General features: G+C 42.3%; 1 protein-coding gene across 3 annotated transcripts; it reads right to left on the bottom strand.

Annotated features, from left to right (window-relative positions):
* Positions 1–95: 95 nt before the first annotated feature.
* On the bottom strand, positions 96–7,883 carry tp53rk (TP53 regulating kinase). Of its 3 annotated transcripts, none has more exons than XM_060836136.1 (3): positions 7,795–7,883; positions 2,330–2,606; positions 96–753 (listed from the first exon to the last, which is right to left on the bottom strand). In XM_060836136.1, exons 2-3 carry the CDS (start codon positions 2,577–2,579, stop codon positions 275–277), a joined length of 729 nt encoding a protein of 242 aa, XP_060692119.1. In that variant the 5' UTR covers positions 2,580–2,606; positions 7,795–7,883; the 3' UTR covers positions 96–274. The 3 variants fall into 3 exon arrangements, with proteins under 3 accessions (XP_060692119.1, XP_060692121.1, XP_060692120.1); XM_060836138.1 differs by having other exon boundaries at positions 2,330–2,572; positions 7,795–7,843; XM_060836137.1 differs by lacking the exon at positions 7,795–7,883 and adding an exon at positions 7,254–7,589.
* Positions 7,884–11,956: the final 4,073 nt, after the last annotated feature.

Genomic DNA, 11,956 nt, shown 5'->3' with positions numbered 1-11,956 from the left:
GTCATATATGTCACCTTGCTGTCAGAATAATATGTAACAAATGAAGAAGGTACATAGCAAAAGATAATACAAAAGGACCCCTATGAATTCACCCCTTAAATATTTATTATTTACAATAGCTCTATGAATTATAAAACCATTGCAATGGATTTTAAACACTCAGCTCTGAAAAACAGATATAATTTCGAATTCAGACTTTTTTTTAAACAGAGTTTGACAAAGTTAAAAAAAAGTTGAGAAACTTAAAAGTTAAGAGAAAATAAAAATATTTTCATTATCCAACCATTGATCGTTTTCTCCCTCTCTGCCTAACTTCATTAAGTTTTTTTAGCACAGGGCCTGACTTCTTAGAAGTGGTTGAGTAACTCTTAAGGAGAACTTTGAACACATTTTCTGTGTTGGGGTGACTGCTCAGGAAAGCTTTTTCCAGAACGTAAAGATCGACCCCTTTATCCTCAGGTAAAGCAGATATAAAACTTAGGCCAAAGTCTATCAGTACCAAACTCAACTCTTCCCCAGGTTGCCGTATCATCATGTTTGAGGTAGTGAGGTCCCCATGGATAACATCCTCATCGTGCATCTTTGCCAGGATCTGCCCGATTTTTTCGGCCAAGGGAAAAAGCTTTGCTATATCTGTTGCAGAACTGTGAGTGGAAGTTATGTAGTCACGGACAGTTACAGCCCCAACTAAATCTTCAAAGTAGATGCAACTTGTATTGTAGTCCACAAAATACACTACAGGGGTTGCAATACCTAAAATTAAAAGAAGAAAAAAATGACTTTCCACATATTTTGTTTTAACTCAGTGAATTTTCTTCCTCTCCAATCGCATGGAAGGTTCAACTCCATCCAGAATATATAGTTTGACAGATTTTTGTTGCTCTGTTACTGTCACCATGTAACTAATATCTAGGCCCACACTGCAATTGAAAGCAAACTATTTCATTTTACGGGGTATCATACCTGAGCCCAATATTTTCTGAGTCACTTTCACACATTTTCTATTGATTCAAGGCCAATGCTATGAACCTTAATCAATTTTTCCTTCACTGGTCCAGTTGGTGCACAGTTAGGTGTTATGCCCTTACTGCAGGGTGGATAGCAAGAATTTTTTTTCCCCACAGGAGAGGATTCAATTACTAGGGATCACCAGTGCAAAGTGAGAAGGGAAAAGTTTACGGGAGAAAAATGGGGAAAGTTCTTCACGCAGAGGATGGTGGGTGTCTGGAATGCTTTGCCAGTGGAGGTGGTAGGGACGGGAACGATAGCGTCATTTAAGATGTAACTAGACAGATACATGATTGGACAGGGAGCAAAGGGGTACAGATCCTTAGAAAATAGGCTGCAGGTTTCGATAGAGGATCTGGATCAGCGCAGACTTGGAGGACTGAAGAGCCTGTTTCTGTGCTGTAATTTTCTTTGTCCTTTGCGATATCAGCTGAGATCAACTGATATGGCAGATGCTGTACTGAACTCAACTCAATGAGAACTCCAGTTATACACTTCTATGAATAACTGAGCTAATGGGAAACTGAACACTTAACGTGGAATCATGGGTTTGAATTTTAAGGAAGAAATAAATACAAACCTGTATACAGAATAATTAAAATGCAGAATTAAACTGTCAAAGCAATATCATATGACTACAGGTCTCTATGCTCTCAGTAATAAATACTGTACCACAAATCATCGTTACAAACTAAACTGCCAAACTGGAAATTACAGTTGACATGTTCGCAAATTTACACACTACTTACATAATGAAATTTCTTTGCTTCCTGACATAAATGTTAACCAGTTTACTTATATTAACACCTCTGCTAAACCAAATCAGCAAAGGGATTAAGCACCAATGCACAAAAATTGGTTCTATCAGTTATTAGATTCCAGTGACATAGAATAGACTTTCCTGCCTTTTTTTTATCTACTAAAATTAATAGAAAGAACATTGTAAAATGTTTTGGGATATCTGGAGGCAGTAAAAGACAGTAAACAAATGCTCGCCTTTCTTTCTTGAAGCTGTGTATACTCTTAGACTAATCCAGTTTAAAATCTAATTCCCGAAAATGAAGACCAAAATTCTGAATCCCAACTGCTCAATGTTTACTTAGGAGGAATAGGCTGTCTCCTGAATTTGAGACAAAAAATTTTTAGGGAATTATAATTCATAAAATATGGCTTCTTATTGTAGAATAAATTGCCACTAGAAATCCAGAAGTAACACTTTCTGACAAAGCATTCCCATTTGAAATGTTAACACTCAGTCCTCCATCATTTTGATGGGCTTTCAGCTTTTCAATCAGTAAGAATAATCCATTATAATACTGACCAGCTTTCCTGCACCTGAGGATGGATCGTACTTCCTGAGTAGTCCTGCGATTTGTGAGTTTCTTATCCAGAGTTGAGTGTCGATATGATTTGGGGAATCTTTCCTTCACAACTGTTGGCTTTCCAAGGAAATTGCCCCTGTAGATTTTGGCTTCGGCACCTTGTTTGACCATTTGGAAATGAAGAAGAAAGTCTTGGACTCGCAGCTTCCCAATTGTTTCCAGCTCATCCTGCTGTGAAGTTTCTGCCATTGTGATGTATGGAGTTCAAAGGAAAATCTGCAGTCAAGGTCAGACCACAGGAAAACACTGAAGAAAAACTAGAATAGAAGGTACACTGATGTACACTTTCCCAAGTTACTGCGAAATGGGGCTTCCATCCAAAATTACTTACATATGTTCACCAAATTTATACCTTTGTGAATTTTTATTACAAAATTCAAACATCAGTACTACAAAATAGACCATTTTTCCACTTCTGACCGCTAACAATGGCCTTTAGCTTTCTTAAACTGTTGGAGCTTAAATCCAAGTGTCCAAAACCTCTCAAATGTATTTATTATTTCAACTTGCTTCTTGGAGTACATCCTCCCTTTTCCATTATGCAGTACTTAAGACTTGTCAGATTTCAGTTTTAAATGCTGCTGTTTTGACCCCAAATTTAATTTTTAAAAATTGCACGATATTTCTGAATCCAAGCAATCAATGTGAATTAGGAACCTGGCCTTGGATCACCATATTCAGTGCTTCCCTTTTTCACAACCTTACTTTCTACACTTGAGCCACGTTATTGTCCTTTTCAAGCTTGTTCCTGAACTTTGAGTTTAATTAATGACGCAGAATTTTGCATGGAAATTTCGGTGCATTTCACTATGGGGTTTTCCACAGTCTGTTTGGATGATCACTTTCACACAGAAGTTGGTCAGGAAGAATCATCCCCTTCTAAACCCGCAGCTATCTGCTGTACCTACGTTATGGGCCTCTTCCCTCCTCTTGCTCTACAAACCTCTGAGATCTCAACACTCTCCTAATTCTGGCCGCTTGCTTGCTGTTGATTTTCAATGCACTGTTGCTGGCCATGGCTTCAGTTTCATCCTATTCGCTCTATCAAAACATCTCAATTTTCACAACAACTATTAGGTTGCCTTTTAAATTTTCTCTACTCTGCATTTTGGTACGACAAATTAGGGTAGGACTTGTACACTTAATCATAGGGGAGTGTGGCCAAACAATGACGTTGGGTGCAGGTTCAGAGTCCCTTGAAAGTTGATTCGCAGGATATTGAAGAAGGCATTTGATATTCTTGCCTTCAATGCATCGAGTATAGGAGTTTGGATGTCTTGTTGTGGCTGTACAGGACATTGATGAGTCCAGAGTGCTGTGCTGGAAAAGCACAGCAGGTCAGGCAGCATCTGAGGAGCAGGAGAATCGGCATTTTGGGCATAAGCCCTTCATCAGGACCTTTTCCAGCACCACACTCTCGACTCTGACCTCCAACATCTGCAGACCTCACTTTCTCCTCGGACATTGGTGAAGCCACTTTTGGAATATTGCATGCAATTATGGTCTCCTGAGACAGGCAAGAAGTTGTGAAACTTGAAAGGGTTCAGAAAAGATTTACAAGGATGTTGCCAGGGTTGGAGGGTTTGACCTATACAGAGAGGCTGAATAGGCTGGGTCTGTTTTCCCCGGAGCATCGGAGGCTGAGGGGTGGCCTTACAGAGGCTTATAAAATCATGAGAGGCATGGACAGGGTAAATAGCTCATAGTGGGTGAATCCAAAACTAGGGCATAGGTTTAAGTTGAGAGGGGAAAGATTTAAAATGGACCCAAGGAGCAACTTTTCCATGCAGAGGATGGTGCGTGTGTGGAATGAGCTGCAACAGGAAGTGGCAGAGGCTGGTACAAATAGAACATCTAAAATGTGAGTGAATGGGTACATGAGTAGGAAGGGTTTAGAGGGACATGGGCCAAATGCTGGCAAATGTGACTAGATTAATTTAGGATATCTGATCGGCATAAATGAGTTGGACTGAAGAGTCTGTTTCCATGCTGTACATCTCTATGGCTTGAAGAGTTACCACACTCCAATTTCTCAACATAACTGACTTCCTTCAGCTCTATTTCCATCCTCTTCTTTACCCTCCATTTCCATTTTCTCCTCCACTTTCCCCTTTCCAACCCCACTCCAAACTCCCTGCAACCATTCTTTTAACCCCTTAGTCAAAGATCTTTTGTCCTACTTTCCATCACCATATCCATGTCCCCTTCAATTCTCACATTCCCTCCCCATAGGGACATAACAGCAGGCCATTCGGCCCATCAAGTGTGTGCTGCTGTTCAATTAGGTCAAGAGTTGATCATTTATTTCAATACCACTATCCCAAGCTAAACTCCTATTACTGATTTTTATCTTCTTTTCTAATCAATCTGCTCAGAGATGTTATTTCGCACTCTGGAGCGGGTTGGACTTGAACTCTGGTCCCCTGGCTCAGAGTACAGAGACTACCACTTTGCCATAAGAACCCTGATGTAATTGGTACCCAGAAATCTATCAACATCCATTTTCCACACCCATTTGGGGTAAAGCATTCTAAAAATTCACCACCTGAGTGAAAAACTTCCTTCTCATTGTCAGTTTTAACCTCAAATTAAAAGGTAAACCATTTATGTTTTCTTATTCTAGACTCAACAGTCAGGAAAACACTTTATCCATGTAGACTGATCACGTCTGTAAAAATTTTAGAAGGTTAACTGAGATCACCCCTCATTCTTTCACATTCTGGAGACTACATGCTCAGTTTCCTCAATCCCTTCTCAGACAATCCATGATCACAGGAATTAGTCAGATGAACCTCCACTGCACTCTCTCGATGGCACATTTATCCCTCTTCAGATTAGGAAATGAAAACTGTACATAATACTCCAGGTGTAGTCTCATCAAGGTTCTATGCAATTGCAGCAAGATAGCTTTACTCCTATACTCAAATTTCCTTTCAATAAATCTAATGTATCATTTGCCTTCCTAATAATTTGTTGCATGTTAGCTTTTTGGTGTCTCAGAAACAAAATTACCCAGATCCATTTGGACATCAACATTTCACAACCTCCCATCAGTAAAGACAGAAAGTGTTTATGCTCGAGTCTGATACTGGATTCAAAATGTTAACTCTGTTTCCCTCTCCACAGATGCTGCCAGACCTGTTGGATATCTACAGCATTCTGTTTACTTCGGATAACTTATTACTTATTAACATTACATTCATTTGGCCATGATTCTGCCATTCGTTTATCTTTTCCGGATCCCTTTGGTGTCTCCTTGCACCCTCCTCGTAATATCCACTCTCAAGCTTTGTGTCATCAGTAAATTTGGAAAGAATAATAATTGGTTCCCATGTCAAAACATTTATACAGATTGTGAACACTACTGGCCTTAGAACAGATTCTTCTGGTGCACCAATGCTAACAGCCTGCTATACCGAGAATGATCTATTCATTCTTATTTGTTTTCTGTCTGTTAATCAATTCTCAACCCATATCATTATGTTATCCCCATTCCCACATGTTCTAACATTGATTACCAACTTCCTCTGTTGGACCTAATCAAAAACCTTGTAAAAATCCAAATATACCACGTCCACACGAACATAAGAAATAGGAGCAAGAATAAGCCAACTGGCCCATCAAGCCTGTTTTGCCATTTAGTAAGATCATGGCTGTTATTTTTATGGACTCAGCTCCCTTCTGTTCATCATAACCTTTAATTCCTTTCCTGTACAAAAATGTATCTTTGCCTTAAAAACATTCAATGAAGTAGCCTCAACTGCTTCACTGGTCAGGAAGTTCCACAGATTTACAACCCTCTGGGTGAAGAAGTTCCTCCTCAACTCAGTTCTGATTCTGCTCCCCTTTACTTTGAGGCTATATCTCCTCGTTCTAGTTTCACCTACCAGTGGATACAACTTCCCTGCTTAGAGAACAAAGAAAATTTACAACCTAGGAACAGGCCCTTCATCCCTCCAAGCCTGTCGATCCAAACCCACTGTCTAAACCTGTTGCCCAATTCCTAAGCATCTGTATACCTCTGCTCTCTACCTATTCATGCATCTGTCCAGATGCATCTTAAGTGACTCCACCATGCCTGCCTCTGCTGCAATGCATTCCAGGCACCCTACCACCCTCTGTGTAAAGTATTTGCCGTGTGTATCCCACTTAAACCTTTCACGTCTCACCTTGAAAGCGCGACCTTTCGTTATTGAATCCTTCACCCTGGGAAAAAGCTTATCTCTATCTATCCCCTCTACACCCTTCATGATTTTGTAGACCTCAATCAGGTCCCCCTCCCATCCTTTTTTGAGTGAAAACAATCCTAACCTACTCAACCTCTCTTCATAGCTAGCACCTTCCATACCAGGCAACATCCTCGTAAACCTTATCTGCACCCTCTCCAAAACGTCCACATCCTTTTGGTAATGTGGCGACCAGAAGCGTACACAGTATTCTAAATGCAGCCGAACCAATATCTTGTATAATTTTAACATGACCTGCCAGCTCTTATACTCAGGAGCCTGTCCATCTGCTTCTATCTTATCTATTCCCTTCATAACTTTATACATTTCCATAAGATCCCCCGCTCATTCTTCTAAATTACAGTAAGTATAGCCCCAGTCTACTCAATCTCTCCTCCACTGAATTAAAAAATCACACAACACCAGGTTATAGTCCGATAGGCTTAATTGGAAGTACTAGCTTTCCGAGCACTGCTCCTTCATCAGGTGGTTGTGGAGTACACAATTGTAAGACACAGCTCCAAATCATTTCCTCTACTGTATCTACTTGTTCTTAATTTTTGAGAAAAGTTACATCCCCAAAAAATTCAATTGAGTTATCAAACTTTTATAAATCATTGACTCAACCCAATCATACCATTGTTTTTCTGAGTGTCTATCACAGCCTTGATAAGACACTCAAAAGATTTTCTCAACTGATGTCAACAACAGGTTTGCAGATCTCCATTTTCTCCACCTCTCTTCTTAAATAGTGGAGCTGCATTGCTACAGTCTGCAAGAGCTGTTCCAAATCCTATTGTAGTTTGAAAGATGACCACCAATGCATCCAACGACCTGCACAGCTACTTCCACTCAGGGATGAGGTATATCTGATCCAGAGGATTACAAATCCACATCTCCCTTGTTCCTGAGAGTACTCCCCCTTACATATCCCCTCTTCAGTTCTATCTTCTCCTCCACCGCTTTTTCCTTTGGAACCCACCACATTGCATCTTCACCACCCCACTCCAACTTCACCATCCCCATCCCAATCCCACTCTCCCTCTCCCTCTCCCACCCCCACTCCCCCACTCCTCCCCCTCTCCCCTCCACTCCTCCCCCTCTCCCACTCCCCCACCCCCACCCCCTAATGGCTGCTCTAGTCATTGAGCTGCCTCCCCCAGCCACACCGGCCTTACCCTCCCAGGGCCTCGCTACTCTGTAGCACTTTATTCCGGGCTAGGAGTAAAAGACAAGGCGAAGTTCCTGCTCATGCTCCGTTGCTGCAGACCGCGTCGGGAGTGGGGCGCTGCGATGGTCCTCCACTATCCCGGCACACAGTGTGTCTGGCTGAAGCCGATATGGGAGCTGCCATCTTTAGTCCTGGCATCACGTAGCTCTCAATCATTGAAATGGCACGTATTTGCTTCAGTTCTATTACAGTGCAGTTGCAAGAGTATTCAACTTGTGTTAGACGTTAAATATCTAATAAAACTAGATCTTACGCTGGAATCCTTCTTAAACCACTCCATTTGTATTTCGCCCACTAAGATCTTTACTAAAACCCACCTCTGACCAAACGTCAACCCACCATTCCCATGATTTCCTTTTCAGACTTCGAGATTACATTTTCTGCAATGCACTTTGTGAAGCATCTTGCAATATTTTATCATGTGAAAGGCATCATATAAATCTAAGCTATTATTGTAAAATAACAAAGTGAGCCATAGAATAGTTCCAAGCCAATATTTTCCCAACAAACTACAAACAACACTTGAATGTATTGAGTATTAGATCAAAATTATATTCACCTTATCTCTTGAGTCCAGACAATTCAATATGTTTTTAACTCTGAAGTTGAGAGTTGAAGGCCAATTCCACCTGAGCACGTCATTTAGGGTGATATCTCCATGCAGTACTAAATGTGTGAGTTGATAAATGTGTGGCACTGGAAAAAAGCACAGCAGGTCAGACAGCACCTGAGGAGCAAGAGGGTCAATGTTTCAGGAGGGATATCCCCAAAACGTTGACTCTCCTGCTCCTCAGATGCTGCCTGACCTGCTGTGCCTTTTCCAGCATTACACTTAAGATCATAAGACATAGGAGTGGAAGTAAGGCCATTCGGCCCATCGAGTCCACTCTGCCATTCAATCATGGCTGATGGGCATTTCAACTCCACTTACCTGCATTCTCCCCGTTGCCCTTAATTCCTCAAGACATCAAGAATCTATCAATCTCTGCCTTGAAGACATTTAGCGTCATGGCCTCCACTGCTCTCTGCGGCAATGAATTCCACAGGCCCACCACTCTCTGGCTGAAGAAATGTCTCCGCATTTCTGTTCTGAATTGACCCCCTCTAATTTTAAGGCTGTGTCCACAGGTCCTAGTCTCCTCGCCTAACGGAAAAAAATTTCCTAGCGTCCACCCTTTCCAAGCCATGTATTATCTTGTAAGTTTCTATTAAGTCTCCCCTTAATCTTCTAAACTCCAATGAATACAATCCCAGGGTCCTCAGCCGTTCCTTGTATGTTAGACCAACCATTCCAGGGATTATCCGTATGAATCTCCGTTGGACACGTTCCAGTGCCAGTATATCCTTCCTGAGGTGTGGGTACCAAAACCGGACACAGTACTCCAAATGGGGCTTAATCAGAGTTTTATAAAGTCTCAGTAGCACAACGGTGCTTTTATATTCCAACCCTCTTGAGATAAGTGACAACATTGCATTCGCTTTCTTAATCACGGACTCAACCTGCATGTTTACCTTTACAGAATCATCGGCTAGCACTCCCAGATCCCTTTGTACTTTGGCTTTACGAATTTTCTCACTGTTTAGAAAGTAGTCTATGCTTTTATTCTTTTTTCCAAAGTGCAAGACCTCGCATTTGCTCACGTTGAATTCCATCAGCCATTTCCTGGACCACTCTCCCAAACTGTCTAGATCCTTCGGCAGCCTCCCCACTTCCTCAGTACTACCTGCCTGTCCACCTAATTTCGTATCATCGGCAAACTTCACTAGAATGCCCCCAGTCCCTTCATTCAGATCATTATTATATAATGTGAACAGCTGCGGCCCCAACACTGAACCCTGCGGGACACCGCTTGTTACCGGCTGCCATTCCGAAAAAGAACCTTTTATCCCAACTCTCTGCCTTCTGTCAGACAGCCAATCCTCAATCCATACCAGTAGCTCACCTCGAACACCATGGGCCCTCACCTTGCTCAGCAGCCTCCCCTGTGGCACCTTATCAAAGGCCTTTTGGAAGTCTAGATAGACCACATCCACTGGGTTTCCCTGGTCTAACCTACTTGTCACCTCTTCAAAGAATTCCAACAGGTTTGTCAGGCACGACCTCCCCTTGCTAAATCCATGTTGACTTGTTCTAATCAGACTCTGCTCTTCCAAGAATTTAGAAACCTCATCCTTAATGATGGATTCTAGAATTTTACCAACAACCGAGGTTAGGCTAATTGGCCTATAATTTTCCATCTTTTGTCTTGATCCTTTCTTGAACAAGAGGGTTACAACAGCGATCTTCCAATCATCCGGGACTTTCCCTGACTCCAGTGACTCTTGAAAGATCTCAACCAAGCCTCCACTATTTCCTCAGCCACCTCTCTCAGAACTTAATTGACTCTGGCTCTCCAGTGTTGATGTATATTTTGTTCCACAAATCCAGACGACACAAGTTTCAGTACAATGGTAGATGCTTTATTATCGGAGCCAGCGAGAGATTCTCAATGTCCCCAAAAGTAGTTGTGCATCTACTTGTGGTGACATCTCTCCTCAAATCCCTGCCCTACCCACAAAGGCAGTACATCTTATAGGAATAATACAAAAGGTCTATAAGTCACATGGTTGATTGTCGTTACATTGTTTAAGATGGGCAATTATAATTTTACAAGGCATGGTGAATGCCAATATACAATGATAACGAGTGAATGGATTACAGGAATTGATTATCGTATTCTTCATGATCATGTGTTGATGGGAAGAGATTAAAACAGAAGGGTTTTGCCTGTTCTCAATGGGGGGGTTCACATACCTATGTTAATACAGAGGGGAAGCAAGATAATGGGAGCCGGAGGCAGTTTAACAGGCTGGGGCCAAGGCTATCAGTCTTGTCTGAGGAGGACAAATACCTTTGCCTGAGGCTGCAGAGGAATCCATGTGTGTAGCTCCAATGGATTTCTTCTCTAAGATTCAGTCAGCCTCCTCCCTTACTGAGGTGGTCTGTGTATTCTGTAAGAGGAGAAAGTGAGGACTGCAGATGCTAGAGATAAGAGCTGAAAAATGTGTTGCTGGAAAAGCGCAGCAGATCAGGCAGCATCCATGGAGCAGGAGAATCGACATTTTGGGCATAAGCTTATGCCGGAAAAGTCGATTCTCCTGCTCTTTGGATGCTGCCTGACCTGCTGCGCTTTTCCAGCAACACATTTTTCAGCCGTATTCTGTAAGAGGACAGACATGCAATTGACATTGCAGTGAGTGTCTAGTGGAATGTTTAACCTTTGAGTCCCCAGTATGCCTTGAAAGAGACATAAAACACGGAACTGATTCCTTTGTGGCTTTCTAACTTCCTCATTCCCTCCTATTGATCATTCGATGATCAACCAGGTCCCCTCAGAGCCTATAACGAAAACACTCGGACAACAGTGACCATAAGCACCGGAGCACTAGAATGCAGGTGATTACAATTAATATTGTAATTCCGATATCTACTAGCAGGCCTCCCAGTCCTCCAAGAATGCCCTCTACTGGCCACCCCTCCATGCCATTGCTAAACCCCTTGTCAATAGTTTGGAGAGTCTGGATTTCCCATGTGATGTGTTTAGAGAAGTCAGTGATGCTAGTGGACTTGTCAGGGATGTAGGTGCAGAACTCTCCCCCAGCAATAGCATAGGTACAACTCTCCTTGGCTAGCAGGAAGTCCAGGCCCAAACATTTCTGGAGGGCCACAGTCCTAACTGCAAGTAGCTCTACGTTAATTTCAGTTAAAGCATTAGCCGTATCATTGGCGACCCTTTCCCATATGGTCCTGAGCTAAGTTCCTGGGCATGTAAATAGATTCCCGTTGGAGGAGAGAACATTCCCATCCAGATGAGGAACCAATGAGGGACATTCTGAGTCTCGGGGGTGAGGGTGAGTTGTCCAAGACGTGAATGCAGAGTACAACATACCCCATGTAGCATGACCCCTCCAATCGGAGGGAAGCCAGGGGTCGGCTTTCAACCTGCAAATACAATATGTGCCACTGTAGGCTGTTAAGATGGAAACTGTCACCCCCTCCACAAACTGGGTGCAGGATTATTCTAGGGGCAGCCTGATGTTCTGCTTGGGACAGCAGACCAATCAAATAC

The sequence above is a fragment of the Hemiscyllium ocellatum genome, chromosome 15 (genome assembly GCF_020745735.1).
Source record: "Hemiscyllium ocellatum isolate sHemOce1 chromosome 15, sHemOce1.pat.X.cur, whole genome shotgun sequence".
NCBI lineage: Eukaryota > Metazoa > Chordata > Chondrichthyes > Orectolobiformes > Hemiscylliidae > Hemiscyllium > Hemiscyllium ocellatum.
This window is presented reverse-complemented; position numbering and strand designations above follow the sequence as displayed.